At 49.6% G+C, this 24,121-nt stretch overlaps 1 protein-coding gene across 1 annotated transcript; it reads right to left on the bottom strand.

Annotated features, from left to right (window-relative positions):
- Positions 1 to 7,600: 7,600 nt before the first annotated feature.
- TGM7 (transglutaminase 7) lies at positions 7,601 to 23,787 on the bottom strand. The gene is made up of 13 exons (XM_028850804.2): positions 23,770 to 23,787; positions 23,154 to 23,343; positions 22,108 to 22,353; positions 21,338 to 21,456; positions 19,232 to 19,360; positions 18,971 to 19,148; positions 16,460 to 16,598; positions 14,192 to 14,295; positions 13,529 to 13,771; positions 10,911 to 11,237; positions 10,407 to 10,567; positions 8,182 to 8,315; positions 7,601 to 7,935 (listed from the first exon to the last, which is right to left on the bottom strand). The coding sequence occupies exons 1-13, from the start codon at positions 23,785 to 23,787 to the stop codon at positions 7,776 to 7,778; spliced, it is 2,148 nt and encodes a 715-aa protein (XP_028706637.2). The 3' UTR covers positions 7,601 to 7,775.
- Between the last annotated feature and the right edge of the window lie 334 nt (positions 23,788 to 24,121).

Consider the following 24,121-nt stretch of genomic DNA (forward strand, 5'->3'; position numbering starts at 1 on the left):
CTTCATGGAAGCCCCTGCTTACCTGGACAACTCCTAACCAGTTTCCCATTCACCCTTTCTCCAAATGAGTCACCAGTGATTTTTCTGAAGTGCCAATTCCATCAGGTTGCTCCCCTGCTTAAGATCCCACAGTGGGTAGAGTCCAGACTTCTCAGCACCACCCTCAAGGCCTGGAGGGTCTTCTCCTGCCCACCTGGAGGCCAAGCAGGCTGGCCCCCTCTCTCCTGCACCTCCCTCTCTCTTGCATGTATCAGCTTCTCTCTTTCTCAAATGTCCTCCTCTCACTTGTCTATTTTCTCCAGTACCCAGGCTCAAGCATCCCCCCTTCAGGAAGTCTTCCTGACACCCTTCCTCTGCTGCACCTGCATTTCCTATTAGCCAACTCATGCCTCAACATTATAAATACTTATCTGTCTTGCCCCCAGTCACCCTGGAGGGCATGGGCACCGCCGGGCGCGGTGGCTCAAGCCTGTAATCCCAGCACTCTGGGAGGCCGAGACGGGCAGATCACGAGGTCAGGAGATCAAGACCATCCTGGCTAACACGGTGAAACCCCGTCTCTACTAAAACATACAAAAAACTAGCCGGGTGAGGTGGCGAGTACCTGTAGTCCCAGCTACTCGGGAGGCTGAGGCAGGAGAATGGCGTGAACCCGGGAGGCGGAGCTTGCAGTGAGCTGAGATCCAGCCACTGCACTCCAGCCTGGGCGATGACAGAGTGGGACTCCATCTCAAAAAAAAAAAAAAAAAAAAAAAAAAAAAAAAAACAAAAACAAAAAAAAACAGCGTTCCCAGAGCTTAATAATGACAGTGGCTAATAGTAGCAGAACGACTAATACAACCAGCAGTAGCTTTTAATACCGGATACTATTTTGAGGTATTTATATGCATGACCCCACTTGGTCTTACAACATCCCTATAGTTAGTTACTGTTATTGTTCCTACATTACAGATGAGGAAATTGAGGCTTAAAGACATTAAATAAATCATTCACAAAGAACTGGTAGAGCCAGATTTTGAATGCAACTGTCAGACTCCAGAGCCTGGGTGCTTCATAAGTGCTTGCCTGCTGCAATATCTGGAACATAGTTGGTTTTCCAGTTCCTATTTATTGCCTGATAGAGTGAATGAATTAAAAAATGATCCCTACATAGACAAATGGATGAATGCCTGAACCCACATGCTGAGATGGGTTAGCTGGGAAGGAGGAAGAGGCATAGGCAGGAGAGTGTAAGTGTGAGGGGAACAGGAAGGTAAGTGCAGCTGGGGTAACTGTGGTGGCCAAAGGAGAAAGTGCCCAATGACCAGCTGGACATCAGCCTGTTTTGTGGTGCCCTGAGGCCAGTCCAAAGCAGCTGGGAACAGTTGAGAGAATTTGGGATCAATAAGGCAGTTACTCTGAGTAAAGTCCCTTGAGTTGTGCCAGCCTGAGTGGCTGGAATTCTTGGCAGCTCTGCCCACGCCCCAAACTTGAGGAGAGGGTAGGGAACTCACACCCATCTTGGAGGGCCTGGGCCTCCCCCGGAGGACCTCGCATGGTCAGGCGCACTTAGAGCAGGCTTGTTTAAGGCAGCCACTGGACGGGAGAGAGGAGGCAGAGGCACCACAGGAGCACGAAGCCCATGCACGGGGCCAGGAATACCCCAGCCAGCTCCTCTGCCTGGACCCTGGGGCTGAATGCGACCTGGGCTCTGGGCCTAGGGAGCTATGTGTAGGTTCAGCCCCTCATTCGATTCCTGTGATCCATTAGTCAGAGGTCAAGTGGGCGAGGGTGCTGGGGAGAGGGAGGCAGCTCCGATGCAGCAGCTTGTTCCTCAGCCCAGGGGAGGGGACAGGGAGAGACCGGGAGGCTGAGCAGAGTGGATGAGCACCTTCCTGTCTGGAAGGAAGCAGGGCTGTGCCCACAGGGGAGGGACACCTGAACAGAGAAGTGAGGACACACCTGCCATCTGCATGGGGCAGGCCAGTACTCACTGGGTGGGGGTGGAGAACCTCCAGAACCTCCTTTTATTCTCTAATTTTACAGATACGGTCAGACCTTTCTAAGAGCCAGAGAGCCTTGGGTGCTGATTCTGGGCCTGCCATGAATTTCCACTGTGCCCCTGAGCAGGTGACAGTTTCTTTGCCTGTAGAATCAGAGCCCATGACGGGCTGGGTGCCCGGGTCTGAGGGAGGGTGAGGAGGTGCCCCACAGATGACTGCACAGGGAAGCCGCAGCTGGCAGATGCCAGTGGATTCCTCTCTCCCCTTCCTTTTCCACCCCTAGAAACAGAGATAGTCACCCTGGAGAAGAGGTTAAACTGGTAGAGGGCCTCTGTGAGTGTGCTTCACAATTTACAAAGCACTTCAATTTAAAAAAAATTTTTTTTAACTTTTATTTCAGGTTAGGAGGTACATGTGCAGATTTGTCACATAAGTAAACTCGTGTCAAGGGGATTTGTTGTATTGATTATTTCACCACTGAATACTAAGCCTAGTACCCAATAGTTCTTTTTTCTGCTCCTCTCCCTCCTCCCACCCTCTCCACCCTCAAGTAGACCCCAGTGTCTGTTGTTTCCTTCTTTGTGTTCTTAAGTTCTCATCATTTAGTTCCAACTTCTAAGTGAGAACATGAGATATTTGGTTTTCTGTTCCTGTGTTAGTTTGTTAAAGATAATGGGCTCCAGCTCCATCCATATTCCTGCAAAAGACACGATCTCATTCTTTTTTATGGCTGCATAGTATTCCATGGTATATATGTACCACATTTTCTTTATCCAATGTGTCATTGATGGGCATTTAGTTGATTCCATGTCTTCGCTATTGTGAATAGTGCTGCAATGAATATTTGCATGCATTTGTCTTTATGATAGAATGATTTATATTCATCTGGGTATATACCCAGTAATAGGATTGCTGGGTCAAATGGTAGTTCTGTTTTGAGCTCTTTGAGGAATCACCATACTGCTTTCCACAATGGTTGAACTAATTTACCCTCCCACTAACAGTGTATATGTGTTCCCTTTTCTCCACAGCCTCGCCAGCATCTGTTGTTTTTTTACTTTTTAATAATAGCCATTCTAACTAGTATAAGATGGTATCTCATTGTGGTTTTGATTTACATTTTTCTAATGATCAGTGATATTGAACTTTCATTCACATGCTTGTTGGCCACATGTATGTCTTCTTTTGAAAAGTGTCTGTTCATGTCTTTTGCCCACTTTTTAATGAGGTTGTTTTTCTCTTATAAATTTGTTTAAGTTCCTTATAGAGACTGGATATTAGATCTTTGTCAGATGCATAGTTTGCAAATATTTCCTCCCATTCTGTAGGTTGTCTGTTTACTCTGTTGATAGTTTCTTTTGCTGTACAGAAGCATTTAAGTTTAATTAGATCCCATTTGTCAATTTTTGCTTTTGTTGTGATTGCTTTCAGCATCTTCATCATGAAATCTTTGCCCAATACTATGTCTAGGATGGTATTGCCTAGATTGTCTTCCAGGGTTTTTATAGTTTTGCGTTTTACATCTAAGTCTTTAATCCATCTCAAGTTGATTTCTGTATACAGTGTAAAGAAGGGGTCCAGTATCAATCTTCTGGATATGGTTAGCCAGTTATCCCAGCACCATATACTGAATAGGGAGTCCTTTCCCCATTGGTTGTTTTTGTCAGTGTTGTTGAAAATCAGATGGTTGTAGGTGTGGGGCCTTATTTCTGGGCTCTCTATTCTGTTCCATTGGTCTATAGGCCTGTTTTTGTACCAGTACCATGCTGTTTTGGTTATTGTTGCCCTGTAGTATAGTTTGAAATTAAATAATGTGATGACTCCAGCTTACAAATACTTTATATTTATTTTTATGTAAAACAAATATACATACTTATTTATGTATACTTTATATATACAAATACTTTATATTTATTTATAAATAAATATATAAATATTTAATTTATATATTTTGTAATATAATACAATTTATATACAATTTTTTGTATATAATTTTTTTGTGTATAATTTTTTGGCTAAGTTTTTGTATTTCAAAGATGGGGTTTCACCATGTTGGCCAGGCTGGTCTCTAACTCCTGACCTCAGGTGATCCCCCGCACCTTGGCCTCCCAAAGTGCTAGGATTACAGGAGTGAGCCACCATGCCCAGTCACAAAGCAGTTTAGAATACATTTCCTCATTTGATCTTCACAGCAACCCTACGAGGGAAGGTCGGGCTGACACTCTTATTGTTATGTTATCATTTTACCCCTGGGGGAACCAGGGTCACACCATGAGGGAGTCCACGGCTCTTTGCTTTGTATCACACAATTACACTGGGTGGCGTGAACCCCAAAACCATCAGCCACAAGGACCTGAAGATGACAGATTCTGTGCACACTTTGGGGGGACGGGAAGACCAGGAGTCAGGAGCCAAGGGTGCTGCCTGGCTGGTGCTGCTTCCTTGCTCCACAGTGGAACATTTCTTTAGTCACAGTTTGTCTGTAGGAGCTACTGCCTGGCCTGGGTGGCCAGCCCCCCTGTGTTGTGAGGTCAGGGGAGGCTTGCTTAGAAGCTGGTCTCAGGGGGCACTATAGCAGCAGGCATGAAGGAATTCCAGTGTCCCAGGGCCTGGGGGATGTCCAGTTGGACAGGAGCTTTGAGATGATCTAGTTTATTCAACTGAGGTGGAAAAAGAAAGCCAGACAGGCTTACATAAGTGAAACAAAGAAGGAGGAGGAGGAGGAGGAGGAGGAGGAGGAGGAGGGGAAGGGGTGGGGGGCAGATACAGAGTATAATTTTTTTTTTCTTTTTGAGATGGAGTTTCACTTTTGTTCCCCAGGCTGGAGTGCAATGGTGGGATCTCAGCTCACTGCAAACTCTGCCTCCTGGGTTCAAGTGATTCTCCTGCCTCAGCCTCCCGAGTAGCTGGGATTACAGGTGCCACAAGCACGCCCAGCTAATTTTTGTATTTTTAGTAGAGATGGGGCTTCGCCATGTTGGCTGGGCTGGTCTCAAACTCCTGACCTCAGGTGATCAGCCTGCCTCAGCCTCCCAATGTGCTGGGATAACAGGCGTGAGCCACCACGCTTGGCCCAGAGTATAATAATTTTTAAAGCCAATTTTTAGTTGGGGACAGGAAAAATAATTTGAAAGGTAGGCTGGAAAGACAGAAATGACCAACATCCACATCCCCCTGGGAGGCCTTTCCCAGGCCAGTAGGAAGCCTGCTTGCTGTTCTTCTCCAGTGACACAGCCAGGGACAGGGAAGGACGGCCATGACTAAACATGAGGACCCAGTGCTTGGCAGACAAGCGAGGTTTCACATTCCTGCAAGGGCAACTCAGGTGGCCCTCTCCTGATGGCAGGGAGCCACCTGGAACACAGCATGACAGGGCAGTGACAGGGCAGTGACAGGGCACCACGGAAATGCCCAACGGCTCCTCACGGGGACGGGTGCAGCTGACACACGGGGCGGAGTGAGGACGTGCAGGCTCCTACCCTTCCTGACCCAAGCAGCTGCGTGCAGGCAGGGCTGGGGGCCACCCCAAGAGGAAAAATAAGCCGGGTGCGGTGGCTCATGCCTGTAATCCCAGCACTTTGAGAGGCGAGGCGGGCAGATCACAAGGTCAGGAGTTTGAAACCAGCCTGGCCAACACAGTGGAACCCCGTCTCTACTAAAAATCCAAAAAAAAAAAAATTAGCTGGGTATGGTGGCAGGCACCTGTAATCCCAGCTACTTGGGAAGCTGAAGCAGGAGAATCGCTTGAACCCGGGAGGCGGAGCTGCCGTGAGCTGAGATCGCACCAGTGCACTCCAGCCTGGGCGACAGTGAGAGACCCTGTCTCAAAAAAAAAAAAAAAAAAAAAAAAAAGAGAGAGAGAGAGACAGAGAGAGAAAATAGAAGGGGGAAGGAGGACTTGGGGCATACAAAGAAAAAAATACATGAAGGGGGAAGAGGGGGAGGGAGAGCAGGAAGAGGGAGGAAAAGGGAGAAGAGGAGCTAGAGGGAGAGTAGGAGGGGAAGGTAAGGGAAGACGGAAAGGAGTCAAAACTGTCCAGTGAGCCGGGCGCGGTGGCTCAAGCCTGTAATCCCAGCACTTTGGGAGGCTGAGACGGGCGGATCACAAGGTCAGGAGATCGAGACCATCCTGGCTAACACGGTGAAACCCCGTCTCTACTAAAAAATACAAAAAGCTAGCAGGGCGAGGTGGCGGGCGCCTGTAGTCCCAGCTACTCGGGAGGCTGAGGCAGGAGAATGGCGTGAACCTGGGAGGCGGAGCTTGCAGTGAGCTGAGATCCGGCCACTGCACTCCAGCCCGGGTGACAGAGCGAGACTCCGTCTCAAAAAAAAAAAAAAAAAACTGTCTAGTGGCGGAGCAGGTGAGGCGTGCACGTGCCTGCGGACCTACAGAAAGACGTTCTCCTTTCCTGTGTTTCTGAATGTTCTAAATTATCTATGACGGAGACGTATCCATTTGTAATGCTGACTTTTCAACAACATAATAAAAGGGGAAAAAGGGAATTTGGATGGTGTGTCCAGCCACCAGAGTCCCAGGCTGAAAGCTAGAATGATCTCTTGAGAAATGTTAGCAAAGATTTTCTCTGGGATGGGGGAGCTATTGGTGATTTTTCTTTAGTTTTTTATTTTTATTTTTTCACTTTCCAAATCATCTAGAATGAGCAGGAATAATATTGGTAACCACAGGAGAAAGAAATACAAAAGAGTGACTCTCTCTGTCCTTAAAATAACAAAAACAAAAGACAAAGGAGGCTGGGTGCGGTGGCTCACACCTGTAATCCCAGCACTTTGGGAGGCCAAGGTGGGTGGATCACCTGAGGTCAGGAGGTCGAGACCAGCCTGGCCAACATAGGGAAAAACCGTCTCTACTAAAAATACAAAAAAATTAGCCAAGCATGGTGGCGTGTCTGTAATCCCAGCTACTCGGGAGGCTGAGGCAGGAGAATGGCTTGAACCCGGGAGGTGGAGATTGCAATGAGCCAAGATTGCACCATTGCACTCCAGCCTGGGCAACAGGAGGGAAACTGTCTAAAAAAAAAAAAAAAAAAAAAAAAAAAGAGAGAGAGAGAGAGCACACACACACACACCACACACACAAAGGAAGAGAGGCTGAGAGTTGGGATGATGGGGAAGAACGCCAGATGAGGGTGAGGGAGCGAGAGGCGAAAGCGGGGACAGGAATAGCAGGTGAGGCTGTTGCTAGACAGCAGCCAGCTATGCAGTGCTTCCCAGTCATCCTGTCTGTCAACGAACGTGTGCGGAAAGGTGGCTGCCTGTGCCTCCCAGGATACTCTAGACTGGGGGCAGAGTAGTCCTGCTGGGCAGCTTCTGGCCAGTCGGCACAGGGTTGCTGTTCTCCAGCACATCCAAGCTGCCCTCCCCAGGCCTCCCTCCATCGTCTGCCTGCAGGCTCACTAAGACAGTGTAAATGGAGAGACCTGGGATCCTTAGTTCCAGAGAGGCTGTTTTAGAGGGGATGGTGGTGGGCTTATTTTGTGGTTGAGGCTCTTAAGGGAGGAGAGAAAGGACAGGAGGGGAAGGGAGGGTTCAGCCACAGAGCTGGCAGCCAGGCCAAGAGGATCAGCCAGGAGCAATAAGTGGCTTGAGAATGCTGGTGATAAATAAAGACGTCTTTATTGTCTCTTCCCCAAGCACACGATGTTTCTAACAGAGCTTCATTCACTCCCAGGCAGGCTGGAGAGAGGACAGAGGTGGAGCCAAGATGACATAGTCAGGAGTAGAAAGGAGTCAGGTGGAGCAGGGGTGCCAGGGAGGGCAGCCGGAGGGCGGGGCTCAGGGAGCTCCAGCCGCAGTGACGAAGATGTCCTTGTAGCCTTTGATCTCCTTGACCTCGTTGCTGCTGATGAGAACCTGGAGCTGGCGGGGTCCAGCTTTGGTCGGGTAGAGGTCCAGTTGAATTTGGAGGGTGTGTCCGGCCACCAGAGTCCCAAGGCTGAAAGTCAGAAAGGGCCTGTGAGAGCCTCAAGGAGTCCCTGCTGGCAGGAGGGGTGATCTGGTTCCCCTCTGGGTGGGTGAGAAGCTCCCACTCGCCACCACCACTGAGCTCAGCCTTTCCTGAGGAGGGTGAGGAAGTGGGGGCAGAGAGGCACCACACAGGAGACTGAGGAGGGTCCCGTGATGCCATGGGGCACCCTTTTCTGAGACCAGCCAGGGGGAGGTAGGCAGAAGCATCACTTACTCCTTTGTTATCTGCCCATTGACGAGGCCGCTTCCCTCCAGCACCATCGTGCAGCTGCTCAGAGCCACCATCAAGGTGTTGGTGAGGGTGACGTGGACTCTCAGTGCCTTGCCCACCTCAGCCCTCTCAGACACCTGTGTGGAGAGAGGTCAGTGATCCCACGGGCAACTGGCCTCGCTTCTGCACTCTGGTTCAGTTATCCCCACCCCCAGGTCCCTGGCCACCACCACGAACTGCGGCTTAGAGCTAACGTGCTACAGTGGGGAGGGAGGAATGTGAGCTGAGAGTACTTGAGATTAACACATATACAGGCCTGTCTTAGGTCACAATACTCCAAGGAGCCACCACCCATCAGCAATTGCCACCAAGCTGAAACCCGTTTCCCTCCCCACCATCTAGTTCAAGATGTCCACAAGATTTCAATGGGAGTGCCAGCTCCAGTGAAGCTACCAGGAAGGCTGTGTTAAAAAGGATCCTGAGGACAAAGGATCCCAATTGATTCCTATCTAACACAGGTGGGGGATAAGCAAGCGGTGTCATGTGTGCCACCCAAGTGCCATCAGTGATGTCATCCTGCCCTTACACTCATCACCGAGGAAACCATGAGGCCAAGGCCCCATGATGTGTTAATGGCAGAGCCAGGACCTGACGCGGGTGTCCCAGCCCAGGATCTTTCCCCATACTGCTGTGTCTTCACAAACATCAGCAGGGCATGCACTCGAGTTCTTCCAGGTGTGCTCAGTGCTGTGTCATGGGGCAGCACAGCCGCGGCCTGTGAGTGGGAGGCAGGCATCCTTCCTACTCATTTCTGGAGCCCCTGTTCCTAGAACAGTGCCAGCCAGATGATGGACATCAGTAAGCACGTGGTGAACTGAAATGAGCTCTGACCACCCAGATCATACTAGGGGCTTGTTCTGGCTGGGCCAGAGACTCAGGGAAAAGGAAGAACACACCTGACTTACCTGGGATCCAAACAAAAATACCAAGTCCCTTGTACCCTCATGAGGGTGTCAAAGTAGAACAGGTTAAAATAACTGGAATCATCTGCGCGTCCCTTACCGATGGGGACCAATTAGCAACCTACCTGGCATTTGCCATGTTTGCCTCAGGTACACGGCAGGGCCCTGGCCGCAGCCCCCGGCTTTTGTCTGCACTTGCAATTCTGCCCGCGGTTTGCCCCAGCACAGAGGCTGCCTGGCGTCAGCCGGCCTGACAGCCTGACAGTGTGCCTGGATGAAAACCTTGGGGTAGGCCAGCGGATATATGGTCTGGAGCTGCCCAGTTCTCATTTGGGGTGGGGAGGGGCGTGCCGTTGGAGAAGCCTCCAGGTACAGAGCCAGGTTTAGACTAGGCAGTGGGCAAGTCTTTTCGAGTGGGAGGGGCAGGTGGGGAAACGAGGCTTCAGGGAAGGAACACCCTGGTAGAGGAGATGGGAACGCACCCGCTTCTTCCATTCACCCTTCCTTCGCCCGAAACTCCTTCTTTGTGCAGTGGCCTCATTGGCCCCTCAGGCATCCGAAGTTCACTTTTCATTTGTTTCCCTCTTTGTCACCTCAATCTTGTCAATACTCACCTTTTGTTTTTTGTTTTGTTTTGTTTGAGACAAGGTCTAACTCTGCTGTCCAGGCTGGAGTGCAGTGGCATGATCTCAGCTCACTGCAGGCTTGATTTCCCCGGACTCGCACCTCAGCCTCCCGAGTATCTGGGACTAGAGGCATGCACCACCGCACCAGCTAACTTCTGAAAAACTTTTAAGTAGCGACAAGGTCTGGCTATGTTTCCCAGATTGGTCTTGAACTCCTGGGCTCAAGCGATCCTCCCGCCTTGGCCTCCCAAAGCACTGGGATTACAGGCGTGAGCCACCATGCTTAGCCGGTGGTCATCATTTGAATTTGACTTTGTGGAGTCTCTAAATCTGTCTTCTCTACTTCATCTCCTAGTCACTGCCTTTCCTGCCTCTTTGCCTTTGCAAAATGATTTCCTTACTTAAAATGCCTTCACAGCCATCTCATTTCTCTATACAGTTTCCTATGCATCCTCTGAAAAACAGTACCTCCTTTGAGAAGCCTTCACGCCCTTCCGCCCCCTCACTGGTCAGAGCACAAGACCACACCACACTGTGCTGGAGCCATCGGTGTGGGATGAGGTGGGAACAGTGTCTTGTTGGCTGCTGCACCCCGGCCCCTGGATTGGGTGAGTCAGAGGGCCTCAGAGCCCCCACCTACCTCGATAGACAAGTGGGGAGGCTCCAGAGAGATATCTTTTAGGACCAGCATGGACCTCCCTGTCTCTTCAACCTCGGCGATGCCAGACACACGGATGAGCTTTTCGTCCGTTAGCTTGCTTCTGTAATTGCTGTAGGGCAGGAGGAGTGGCCGCTGTGTCTCTAAGGACATACAAAAGACACCTTGAGTCCAGGACATGGACCAGAAAGAGGGGGGACATGTAGATGTGAGAGAGGAAAAATTAGAATTTTTCACGTGAGAGGTAAAACTGTGTGTGTGAGAGACAGACAGTGTCCCACCACGCACACACTGCCCCCAGGGCTCACTGCTGCGTCTTGCCTGGTGGGGTGGCATCAGAGGTGCAGCAGCGGCAGCTTCACTGCCCGGAAGGTGTGTGTGTCGGAGGAAGGGGTCTCTGTGATCTGGCTGGGCCCGCCCCACTGTGTTCACGGCCCCACAGCTCCCCTCCCCGGAGGTGCCGTCTTACGCCTGCCTCACACTCACCCTTCCCAAAGTCCAGGTTCACCCGCACCGTGTGCCTCCAGAGGGGCTTCCGGGGGCCACCCCCATGCAGCAGGGCCTGTGCACAGAAGCGCACCAGCAGTCCGATGGGCCCCTGAGGGTGGGTGCTGTCTGGCACCCTCCGGATACGCAGCAGCAGCTGCAGGTCCTGGCCCCACTCCGGTGTCCTGGCCAGGTGAAGCTGCAGCTGCGCTGGCTCATCCCTAAGACCCCCGGACTCCAGGAGATCCAGGAAGGGCGAAGAAGCTCTTTGGGGGCCCAGCATTTTCCGAGAAGCCTTCATGAAGACAGCTCTCTCCTCAGGGGATCCTGCAGAAGGGAGAGGCGGGGGAGACATGCATGGGGAGGGGTGGAGAGGACCGGTGGCTTTCCCGGGGCACCAAGGCACAGGAATAGCAGCACAGGGAGGGTGCGGCTCAGGTGCCACTTGCTGGGTTCAAATCCTTGCTCTGTCACAGTGCTTTAATCTCTCAGTGTTCTGTTCTGTCGTCTGTAACCGGGGGATGATATCTGCTTTCCTTATAAGGGATCCCAAAAACGTCAGGCTAAGTGAGTTGCTAGGTGCAAGCACTCAGCACTGTTCTCTGCCATCACTACGACCACCAAGCATCACTATCATCACCGTCATGAAGCCAGAGGCTTCTCTCCCCAACCAGCATCTCTCCAGCTAAAATATATGCTCAAAACTTATTAAAAAAAAAAAAAAAAAAGAGGTTCGCTCAGGCACGGTGGCTCATGCCTGTAATCCCAGCAATTTGGGACGCCGAGGTGGGTGGATCACCTGAGGTCAGGAGTTTGAGACCAGCCTGACCAACATGGTGAAACTCGTCTCTACTAAAAATACAAAAATTAGCTGGGCATGGTGATGGGTGCCTGTAATCCCAGCTATTCAGGAGGGTGAGGCAGGAGAATCACTTGAACCCAGGAGGCAGAAGTTGTGGTGAGCCGAGATTTGCCATTGCACTCCAGCTGGGCAACAAACGCGAAACTCCATCTTAAAAAGAAAAAAAAAAAAGAGCTTCATCTCTTGCCCATGGGGGCTACTCAACATGGAGGCTTAATGTGTCTGACTGCCGCTGCTACCGCTTGAAACCATCATTACCACAGTTACAGCTGTTACTACTGGAGACCGTCATTACCACAGTTACAGCTGTTACTACTGGAGACCATCATTACCACAGTTACAGCTGTTACTACTTGAGACCATCATTACCACAGTTACAGCTGTTACTACTTGAGACCGTCATTACCACAGTTACAGCTGTTACTACTTGAGACCATCATTACCACAGTTACAGCTGTTACTACTTGAGACCATCATTACCACAGTTACAACTGTTACTACTTGAGACCGTCATTACCACAGTTACAGCTGTTACTACTTGAGACCGTCATTACCACAGTTACAACTGTTACTACTTGAGACCGTCATTACCACAGTTACAGCTGTTACTACTTGAGACCGTCATTACCACAGTTACAGCTGTTACTACTGGAGACCATCATTACAAGACTGAAGGAAGGGATGAACGTAGAAATGGTAAAAAACAAAAGAAACTGTGTTAAAGAAAGGCTAGCCTGGGGAAGAAGAAAAGGAGAGAAGAAAAGAAGAAAAGAGTTCCCTGCTTCTAGTGAGCAAAGGCAGCCGCTGAGCGTCTACCGCCCTTCATATTTATTTGGATAGCAAGAGCAAGGAGGAGGAGGTAACGATTGGTCAGCTGCTTAATTGATCACAGGTTCAGATTGTTACTGACAGGCTTCAATTATGCGTAATCATAAGAAACATTTGTGTGGCCTCCAACAGCTTAACCCACACTTACTCCCATCTGTGGACTTCTCTGGCGCAGTTACTACGTCCCAGAGGCACGGTTCCCAGTGCTTTCTGTGGACACTCATTTAACCCTCTCAACAGCCGTCCAGGGGACTGTTATCCCGTTTTACAGATGAGGAAATGGAGGCACAGGGGTGGTAAACTGTGTCCAGTCTTACACAGGGCACGGGAGAGCCCTGTTCAGTACTCAGGCAGCCTGACTCCACACACGCGCCCTCCGTGAGGGTGTCCACCCCATCCACAGGCCCAGGGGCCCATCCCCCCAACTCCACCGATCTCCTTGTTACAACCCCTCCTGCCATGGACGTAGGGAGACAGTGGCACCACTCTGGGTGTAGTTAAAATACAGGACATCCAACTACATTTGAATTCCAGATAAACAACAAATGATTTTTAGTACAGTACGTTCCATGCATTATTTGGAACATACTTATACATTAAAAATCATACCCAGTTTGAATCTCAGATAAACAGTGAATACTTTTTAGAATAAGTATGTCCCAAATGCTGTATGTCCCATACTTACACAAATAAAATATTTGTTTACTTGGATCTATCTGGAATTCATATTTAACTGGGCATCCTATATTTTTATTTGCTGGTAACCCTACTTAGGGTCACATGCCTGGGATCCAGGAAGGACCCCTAGGAGTTTGCCATGAGGATAAAGGTGATTAGATGCTGACGGTTTCAACGTGGAGCCACCCCAGCTAGAGAGCATCACAAAGAAGCTTAAACCAGCCCTCTCCCCATTTACCCAGCCCGGCACCTTCTGGGTACTTGTAGGAGCTGGTGATGCTCTGGTGCTGGTCTGACCCCACCATCTTGGTGCTGATCTCCTTCCCGATGGAACTGGTGTTGTGGGCCAGGATTTCCTGGGCCTGGCCATCCCTGAGGAGCCAAATGACTTCATCGGCGTTCACCTCGGCATACACGAAAGGGGTGTCATAGGCCAGGTGGACATCCCCTTCCCTGATGGCCTTCACAGAGGCAGGGCCACAGCAGAACAGCCCTGTGGAGGCAACAGGCTACTGACGTGGGGGCCAGGGGCAGCTGGCTGTGGCTGTGGGAGGTGGAGATGGGACAGGCAGTGGTACCGCTGACTCTCACCCATGGGATATCTTCCAGTTTACCAAGCACTTTTGTTCCCATTAATTCATCTGACCCTCACAGCCACCCTGTGAAGTGGCAATGCTCATCATCAGCTTTTCCACGTTACAGGTAAGGACACAGATGAGGCCCAGTGACCCATCCAGGTGACCCCGCTGTCAACGGTAGAGTTAGATTCCTGATCTGAAGCTGTGTCAGCTGGGACCTCGGGAAGAGGGTGCCGTGGAAAACGCTGCTCCTCCCTGGTCTCCTGCTCCCACAGCCAGTCACCCTAATCTGCCTCCCCACAGAGCCAGAGCCTGTTGCAGTGGTCCTCACTCACCACTGCTGGTCTGCTGGGGAGTGGGATCCAGAACCTGCCACCCGTTGTATCCTGGTGGGAGATCTTTCCGGATCATCCAGCACTCATTCCAGACATGGAAGTTCCTGCAGGAGGGAGTAAGGAGAAAAGGACTCACGTTAGCTGAGGTTTTGCCAGATACCAGGCACTATACGGAGTGATTTATATCATTGTTTCTTTTTCTTACTTTTTGTTAGGAAGTAATTTCATACTAAAAGTCACAAGAATAGTACAGGCCGGGCGCGGTGGCTCACGCCTGTAATCCCAGCACTTTGGGAGGCCGAGGAGGGTGGATCACGAGGTCAGGAGATCGAGACCATCCTGGCTAACATGGTGAAACCCCATCTCTACTAAAAATACAAAAAATTAGCCGGGCGTGGTGGTGGGCACCTGTAGTACCAGCTACTCAGGAGGCTGAGACAGAAGAATGGCGTGAACCCAGGAGGCGGAGCTTGCAGTGAGCTGAGATCACGCCACTGCACTCCAGCCTGGGTGACAGCGCGAGACTCTGTCTCAAAAAAACAAAAACAAAAAGAATAGTACAAAGAACGCCCATCTACCCAAGTCATCTGTTGTTAACATTTTGCCCCATTTGCTTTCTTTCAGTGTGGACATGAATAGATATCTACACATATACACTTCAGTGTGTATTTCCTAAGAATAGGGATCGTATAGTTTATCAACCCTAGCACATTGGGTATTGATATGGTGCCTTTATCTAATTTACTGTCTATATTTTAATGTTGTCAGTTGCTCTAACGATGTTGTTTAGAGCCTTCTTCTCCCACGCGGTACGCAGTGCCATCTGTGGTCACACACTGCATTCAGCTACGCAGCGTGTTGTCTGCTTCGACCTTGGAACAGTTCCTCCACCTTTCTTTCTTTTGTTACATTGGGATTTGAAAAGAGTCTCTCTCTCTCTCTCTCTCTCGTAAATTTAAGGTGTACAAATGTAGTTTTGTTTCATGGAGATATCGCCTAGTGGTGAAGTCTGGGCTTTTAATGAAAACAGTCTTTATGTTATTTATCTATTTTTTAAAACCAGAGTAGCGCCCATTTTGGGCTTGCCTGATGTTTTCTCATTATTAGACTCAAGATACGCATTCAAAGACAGAACTGTACCTAAGTTACATATCCTCAGATACACCACTGCTTCCTGAATCAGAGCCGATTCAGACCTCTAGGAGTCTATCTGTGGATTCCAGGCTGAAAAGCCCTCCTTACCAGCATTGATCTCATCTCACCCTAGCAACCCTGTGAAGTAGACGTTATCTTCATTTTACAGACAAGAAAATCGAAGCTCAGAGAGGGAGGGGGCTCCTAGGACAGCAGGTAGTTCTCACACAACTCAGAGTCCTACCTGAAGGCCAGCTGCGGTGGCTCAGGCCTGTAACCCCAGCACTTTGGGAGGCCAAGGCGAGTGGATCACCTGAGGTCAAGAGTTCGAGGCCAACATGGCGAAACCCCATCTCTACTAAAAATACAAAAATTAGCCGGGCATCGTGGTACATGTCTGTAGTCCCATCTACTCCTGCCTCCTGAGGCAGGAGAATCACTTGAACCCAGGAGGTGGAGGTTACAGTGAGCTGAGGTCGCACCATTGCACTCCAGCCTGGGCAACAGAGTGAGACTCCATCTCAAAAAAAAAAAAAAAAAAATAGAGTCTTATCTGGAAACTGGCTAGAAAAGGAAAAACAGGAAACCAGTTTTGAGGGTAGAGCTGAGAAGAACAAAGGAACCAGGAAAAGAAACCAGAGAGACACAAGTAAAGGGATGCACAGAGATACACACACACACACACACACACACGCACACATGTACGCAGACAGGGAGTGGGGTGGGGAGAGGAAGAAGTCAAGAGAGACAAGAAGAGGTCTACAGAAGCAGTCAGTCCAAGTTCTGTCTGACTTCTGGGAAAACAGAATGGTACAAACAGAGACTCAGAGAAGGAAGAAGAAGATGAATAAAGACTTTTGAGGTCAGTGTTCAGAAGATGCCCAGCTAGTCATGTGGTTGAGGCCTCAGAATGTTATCCCATTGTTTTCTATCTCCGAAATGAGTTAAATGTGATGACCTAATTAGCCAGAACAGCCTCCTGGGTTGGGGAATTCTTCTCTTCTTCTCTGAGCATTAGCAGCAATGTTCAGGGCAATCTTGCAACATTGCCTCAAGAGCCAGGGAGAACCAGGTCAAAGTTTTCCTGCCCTCCCTGGGACAGAGCAGAGAGCGGTTCAAGACAGTGCCTCTCACCATATTTTGTCTCGTTTCTGAGTTGACAGCATCTCTGCATTTCGGTCATAGTACGTATCGATGGTCAAGTTCCTATCCACGTTGTGCGCGGAACGGAAATTGGAAACAACACGGGTTGGAACACCTAAGCATCTCATTACTAAAGAGAAAAATAAAGTATAGAGAATCGCTCAGTTCATTTCAGGCAAAATTATTGGTTTTCCATGCATAATTTGTAACTTTCAAGCTGGAGGAGAGAAAGCCAAGACACTTAGGGAACCACACCAGTAACTCCTTTATTCCCAGAGCCCCACACCCAGTCCCTGAGCCCTGCTGCCCCATCGGTGGTCAACATCCCACAAGGAGAAAGGAATCATTTGAGGATCACTTAAAACAACAGTTAACAATAATCCAATTTATCATTCAGGAGTCTTTCCACTCAGCAACTTTCCAAGTTAAAAACAGAGGGCCAGGTGCGGTGGCTCACACCTGTCATCTCAGCACTTTGGGAGGCAGAGGCGGATCACAAGGTCAGGGGTTTGAGACCAGCCTGGCCAGCCTGGCCAACATGGTGAAAACCCATCTCTACTAAAGATACAAAAAAAATTAGCTGGGTGTGGTGGCACGTGCCTGTAGTCCCGGCTACTCAGGAGGCTGAAAATTTAGTTCTGACAATTTTTTTTAACTTTTATTTTAGGTTTGAGGGTACACGTGAAGGTTTGTTACATAGGTAAACATGTCTCAAGGGATTGTTGTCCAGATTATTTTATCGCCCTCCTCCCACCCTAGTTCTGAAATTTGGGATCTGGAATTCTACTTAAAGACAAGAGGTAGGGGGAGGTATGAAAGAAATTAGAGAATGGATAGAGGGACAAGATAGACTTCTAGAGACCATGGAAACCGTCAGCAGAGACAAACGGAAACCACAGAATCAGAAACCGTCTTTAATAAGGTAGCAGCTCCCTCTTGTGGCTTCTCATGATACTGCTACAAAGGCTTTTAAAAGCTGAGTTATGATTTTGCAAATCTAGTCACACAGTGTAGACATTACCCCCAAAACACACACACACACACACAAACACACACACACCCCTGCCTGCCCAGAGCCAGATGAAGTCAAGCCAAGAGCCAGCAAGAGCCAGGTGTGACCTTGAAGGGACGTGGGTCCTGATATCTGCCAGCACGGCGAGGAGTTCAGAGAGGTTTATCCCACTCCTCTCCCTCCCAGGAGGGGCAGGCAGTGCCTACTGAGGCTGCCAGGAGGATTACACAGCTTCGAAAAGTAAAAGGACTAATGAGAGCAACCAATCCTTTTGTTTTGGTTCACTGAAGAGCCCCCAAGAGGGCCGCCTGTCTACCGTCACCTGCCCACTCACAGCACAGCTCCTGGCTTGTCACAGATCCTTAGCAGGTGTGGGAGCTACACCCGGGCTGGAAGCGGCCAGAGGAAGCTGGGCAGGGGCAGCTCCCCCAGTGTGCAGTGGCCTCATAACTCAAGGGCCTGGGAGTGGGGAGAGGCTTGGAAATGGAGCACGGTGGTGGGCCTTGTCCTTCTCCTGCTCATCCCAGGCCTCCTCCACAACACCTACCTAGCCACAGCCTGGGGACGTGCCAGCCCACGGAACAACCGAGAATACTGAGTGCCAGAGTAGCCCTAGCCTCATTTCACACCTGAGCAAAGTGAGGTCACCGGATTTCACACCTCAGCAAAGTGAGGTCACTGGATTCAAACACTCAGATTTAAACCTCCTCTGTGTCTGCAGCACCTGCATATAACTGCCAGCCTCTGCTACCCCTCTCCAAAAAGCTTGTGCCCTTGTCTTTGGCTCCTGTCTCTGTCCTCCCCATTCTCTGCTTCTCCTTTCTCCAACTCAGAGTCACCCTGTTAGTTCAGCAAACGTTTATCAAGCTCCATCATGTAGCAGGACAGGCCTGTGTAAGGTATTCTGGCCTTGCAAGGGTGAGACAAGTACTCTCCATCTTTCTCTCATCTTCACAGATGATCTGCTCAACGACTTTGCACTGAATTGTAAATAACTGATACTGCATAAAACACTGATGTTCTTTAAGGGTAGTCAGCAAAGCGGTAAGTCTACAATGATAACTGCTCAAGGATCTCTCAGTGAAGCATTTGGGAGCTGCTAGCTCTGCCTATGGGTGAGGTCAGCTACCTCACACCATCTACTTCCACTTGCCCCTCCGTGCCAGGCTCATCTCGAGCTGAGATGCCTGAGCTGGTGGCAGAAAGAAGCCATTGGGTTTCTGTTTCGGGACCACAAGCTGTCTATCCAGACGACAGTTATAATAGTCTGACCCATCAAGGATACTGTGACGTGATTGCCACAGGTCAACCCCCCTCTCACATAAATGCACAGGATCCCTTGGGACTGTATGGTGTGCTGGCTCAGGGCCTGGGTGCCCACCACCCCCAGCTGTGGGGCCATGGGCAAGCTACGGAACCTTTATGAGTCACAGTTAACTTCTCTGAAAATGAAGTTAATCACACCCCTAAGTGACTGATCTTTCGCTCACCGGTGCACATAACAGATGCGAAGACCCAGCACTGTCCGTACTTCACAGGCTGCCCGCCCCTGGCTGACCACTGCCGTAGGATGGCCACACTGCCGTTCCACTCCAGAGGACTGACCCCTTCGGAGTAGTCCTCGCTCCAGTTTCCCTGCAGCACGCCGTTGTCATCGTTGCTGTTGATCTGCAGAGGACAGATGGGTAAATTTCCACAGCTCCTGGGGAAGCTCAGACTGTCCTCAGATGGCGGGAAGCATCCATCCTTACCATGGCACTCATCACCCTGCACACGTACACCACGTCGTTCCGCTGGGAACAGTCTTTGGCCGGGTTCTTTAAGTAATGCAGGCTCTTGTTCAGGATCTCAAAGCAGATGTCTATGATGTCCTCTTCAAACTTCCCAGTGATTTTAAGGGAGAAAAAAGAGGAGCAAATGTCTAGACTTCTGAAACTTTAAGTCACTAACAGACTTTTGGGGATGGCAGGTGTATGGGGATGTGGGGACGGGGGAGGGCGCTAAATATAAGACAAGGTCCTGCCTTTGAATAACTTATAAATCAAATTGGGAATGTATGAGGTTTGAAATTCTGAAAAACTAAACTGTGTGGCTCTGATGAAAAACGGAAACAGAATTCAGAGAGTGAGAGATCCCCGTTGGCTGAATAGATGAGAGAAGGCTTTGGTGCCAATGGGCTTTGACAGATTGGGTGGACAGGAAGAGGAGAGTGGGCACATTTACCTGAGGTCTTTGAGCATGGTGGGTACCAAGGATTTACACAGACTCCTGTCTGGAGGACTTGAAGGAGCAGGGAAGGGATCAGAGCAGAAAAAGTCTAGAGATCAATGTAGGGCCAGGCATGGCAGTCTTGAAATCAGGTAGAGGAGCTCAGAGCAGACATTGCGGCCCTGGAGGAGCCAGAGTGGGCTCATGGTAGATGCGCACAATGTTTGCCACAACCCTTTGGCTGCCAAATGCACAGGTATTTGTCTCAGTTTCAAAGAGGGTCACAGGTCGCCACGGTTGGAGAATGGGAAAAACGTGCTCTCCCTCAGCAAGGCTTCCCCCACCTCTTCCCTTTTGGAGTTTGTGGGCAGGACTGAGGTGGCAGTGGGAGGGAGAGAGAAACCACGCCTGCAGGGGTTGAGAGTGGAGACGTTGCCCAGAGCCAAGGTCCACCTCTGTACACTGACTGGATATTGGATGTTATTAAAGAATTACTGTCCTTTTTTTTTTTTTTTTTCAGTTACAATCATGTATTCTGATTAAGTTTTGCAGAAAGCTTTTACACGACTATATTCTGAAGTATTATTGGATTAAATATGCTGAAGTGTTACTGGATTAAGTGATATGGTATCTGTAATTTGCTTTAAAAAAAAGAAAAAATTGGCCGGGAGCTGTGGCTGTAATCCCAGTACTTTGGGAGGCTGAGGCGGGTGGATCACCCGAGGTCAGAAGGTCGAGACCAGCCTGGCCAACATGGTGAACCCCGTCCCTACTAAAAATGCAAAAATTAGCTGGGCATTATGGCTCACACCTGTAGTCCTAGCTACTCAGGAGGCTGAGGCGGGATAATCGCTTGAACCCAGATAGTGGAGGTTGTAGTGAGCCAAGATCATGCCACTGCACTCCAGCCTGGGCAACAGAGCGAGACTCCACCTCAAAAAAAAAAAAAAATCTAGTGGTAGAGTGGGGAGCGAGGGTGGAGGCAGAGGAGTACAGACCAAAGAAGGACAAGCTTTTTCTGTAAAAAAACAAATAGTAAATATTTTAGCCTTTGCAGGCCATAAGGTCTCTGTTTTAATAACTCAGATCTGCCAATGCAGCATGCAAGCAGCCACAGACTACATCTAAATGAATAAACATGGCTATGTTGCAATAAAATGCTATTTGTGAACACTGAAATTTGAACTTCATATAATGTTCACATCACAAAAGATTATTCTTTTAAAATTCCTTTTCAACAATGAAAAAATATGAAAACTATTCTCAGCTCGTGGGTTAAACAGGCAGTAGGCCACATTTGGTCTGTGGGCTGTAGTTTACAAACCCCCAGTGTTGATCAAACAGACTCATGATACATCGATCACTACTGAAGCCGAGAGGTGGGTGCAGGCAGATTCATTGTAGTAGCCTGTCTACTTTGATTATGTTTCAAGGTTTTCATAATAAAATGTTAAAAGCTAAAAAGGAAAGACATCCACCCCTTCCGTGCCCCTCTCACTGGATGTGAAGTTGGCCCAGCCCCTCACACCCTCACCTGTATTAGTGGCCCTCCATGAGGGCGGTGTAATGTAACAGCCTTACATAATAGGGCTGTGTAAGGACCAGCCTTAAGGAGCCCACCCCAGGCCCACATTGGATGACAGTGTTACCTGCCCATAGTTCCAGGGCCAGGAGGTGATGAATCTTTCATGACCCTTGTAAACAAAGCCATAATCCTGCATGACATACTCCTGCAGCAGTATTTCACTTGGCAGGTAGACGTCGTCCTCTGGGCAGTTAAGAGTAGTGGAGGGGGCAAAACCCCAAACCCCAAACCGAAAAACAGAATAATAAAATTTAAAAACAGTAATGACAACGTGTTTCTGGAAAACAGGAGGAGCAGTTGATGGGTTGATAGCAACAGAAATTAAGACTGGACCCCCTTAAAGGTCTACTATATGCTTTTCTAGAAGCCAGAAATACAATGTGTACTTTAAAAAACAACGATCTTTTCTTGATTGTAAAAGTGACGGATTGTAGGGTTGGTTTCTTGTAGAGATTCAGAAAATCCAGACGGATGGAAAGAAGACAATGGAAACTGCTCATTCCCACTACTCAGAGACACCCGCCATTATGTTCCCACTACTCAGAGACACCCGCCATTATGTTTTGGTGTGCTCTAGCCACTCTCTTTCTGTGCCTGCATACTTAATACAATTAGGACTGTATTAGGAAATGTTCCAGTGTTTTCACTTAACATCACACCATGAATACTTTCCTCATGCCATTAGAAATTCTTTGTAAGGATGATTTTTGTGAGAGCACATGGTACTACATTGCATAGCTATGTGGCGATTTATTTTCTGGGCTTTTTCCAAAGAACCTCGCGGGGCCTTCCCAATGGATCAGGTTAGCATTACAAGCTGTGAGCACATCCTACCTGGACTCCAAGGGTTAAAAAGTAGGATGAAAGTTCCCAGCGGGTAAGTCACACTGTGACCTTGGCCCTGAGAGATCTCTATCTTCAGAATGTAATGGCCAATAACTGCATTGGCTGGTGTGAAAAGGGAAACGTGGAGAGAGTTGGAGTCAATGGTGAAATCGGAAGCGCTCCAGACATTCCCGGGCCGGACCCGGGTGAGGAAGAATGTGGCTTGGGTCCCCAGCAGCTCTGAGGGCTTGGGTCCTGTGTGGGAGAGAATGACCCCAAAGTGAGGCTCCAAAAACCTGTGTGGTATGTGATTCCGGGGGGGTTGGAAGGACCCTCACCTTCTCCTACCACTTGCTAATGCTTTTGGCTTTTACTGCCCCTGAGTGTCCTCAGGCAAACCATTTAAGATCCCCAGGCCTCCGTTTTTTGTTTTGTTTTGTTTTGTTTTGTTTTTTGAGACGGAGTCTCGCTCTGTCGCCCAGGCTGCAGTGCAGTGGCGCTATCTCAGCTCGCTGCAAGCTCCACCTCCCGGGTTCACGCCATTCTCCTGCCTCAGCCTCCCGAGTAGCTGGGACTACAGGCGCCCGCCACCTCGCCCGGCTAGTTTTTTGTATTTTTAGTAGAGACGGGGTTTCACCGTGTTAGCCAGGATGGTCTCGATCTCCTGACCTCGTGATCCGCCCGTCTCGGCCTCCCAAAGTGCTGGGATTACAGGCTTGAGCCACCGCGCCCGGCCAGGCCTCCGTTTTAAAAATAATAGTACCACCTGAAAGTCTTGTCCTGGGGATTACATGAGCTGATGTGTGTAAAGTTTTAGCACAATGCTTGTTGTGTATCTACAGGTTGGTTGTGCACTGCCACAACCTCAGTTTGCGGAGTTGACTAAATCTCTTCTCAACGGCACTAACAGGATCCTGAGCGTGAGGGGCCTGGGGCTCCCAGGACAAGAGAGTGGCGGGCGGCTCAGGTGGGAAAGGCAGGGGCCCTGCAGGCAGACTCTGTTAATGCCCTCATTTTGAGGGAACCTGCGGGGCCCTGGGGCAGAGCAAACTCACCAGTCTCAGCCACAAAGGTGATGTGGTCGCTCTGGGACTGGAAGGGTCGGCTGAAGCTCAGCCGGAGGTAGAAGAGCTGGCCGCGGCGCACAGTGAGCCGCTTGACGCCCATCTCCTGCGTGTGGTGCTCCCGGTTGTTCCTGGAGCTCTGCAGGTCGACAGACTCAAGCTGCAAGGTTGCCACTAGGGGAGAGGAGGGGACAGGTCACGCCCACCTGCAACCGCCTGGGCTCAGGCGTCCCTTGTGGCTTCTCAGTCATTTCTGGGAGGTGCGGGGAGTGCGGGGGTGGGGGTTGGGTGGGGCGGGGCGGGGGGAAGTGTTGATCCTGGTGAGTTCCACGTCTGGACCTGGAGCCACAATGATCAAGGATTGGGGTCCCCAAACAGAAACCATTCCAGATAACCGAAACTTAACCCCTGAAGTGCTGCTGCATGCTCTTAACTATTTGTTAACAATCTTTCTAAAAGTCCCTCTATTATCCTACTGATACAAGAATAAACATACTAGGATTTTGTATGAACTAAGTCAGTGAGCTGACTGGAGGCTGGGACTTCAGTTGTAGGGCAAGTCCCTGCTTTGGGATTCTGGAGACTCTCTGGGTCATTTGTAACTTACGTCTGACTTCTCAGCCATTTTTAGGTCTATGAGGAGGGCACTGCCTGCTTCCTGTGTGTGCGCACCTGGTATATGGTTGTGAAACTCTCATTGCATAGTGGGCAGTGGGCAGGCTCTGGACTGACACAGCTTCAGGTCTATCACCTGGGCTGTGAGACCTCAAGCAAGTCACTTAATGTCCCTAGACATCAGTGTCCTCATCTGAAAAATGGAGACAACTATATTCCTACCTTATAGGTCATGTGGGCGTCAAGTGAGGATGCCTATGGAAGGACCTTGGCATTGTGCCAGGTACAGCGTGAGCAGTCATTATTAGTTACTCTTACTGGTAGGAATCATGCGTTCTTGGATT

Source organism: Macaca mulatta, chromosome 7 (genome assembly GCF_049350105.2).
Source record: "Macaca mulatta isolate MMU2019108-1 chromosome 7, T2T-MMU8v2.0, whole genome shotgun sequence".
NCBI classification, from domain to species: domain Eukaryota; kingdom Metazoa; phylum Chordata; class Mammalia; order Primates; family Cercopithecidae; genus Macaca; species Macaca mulatta.

What these genes read in the sequence shown, in the direction of transcription:
- TGM7 (XM_028850804.2), bottom strand. An exon ending in GCAGGGTGATGAGTGCCATG is followed by an intron (nt 19,149 to 19,231) that starts GTAAGGATGGAT and finishes TGTCCTCTGCAG; the next exon opens with ATCAACAGCAACGATGACAA. An exon ending in CTCCTACAAGTACCCAGAAG is followed by an intron (nt 11,238 to 13,528) that starts GTGCCGGGCTGG and finishes TCCCTTCTGCAG; the next exon opens with GATCCCCTGAGGAGAGAGCT.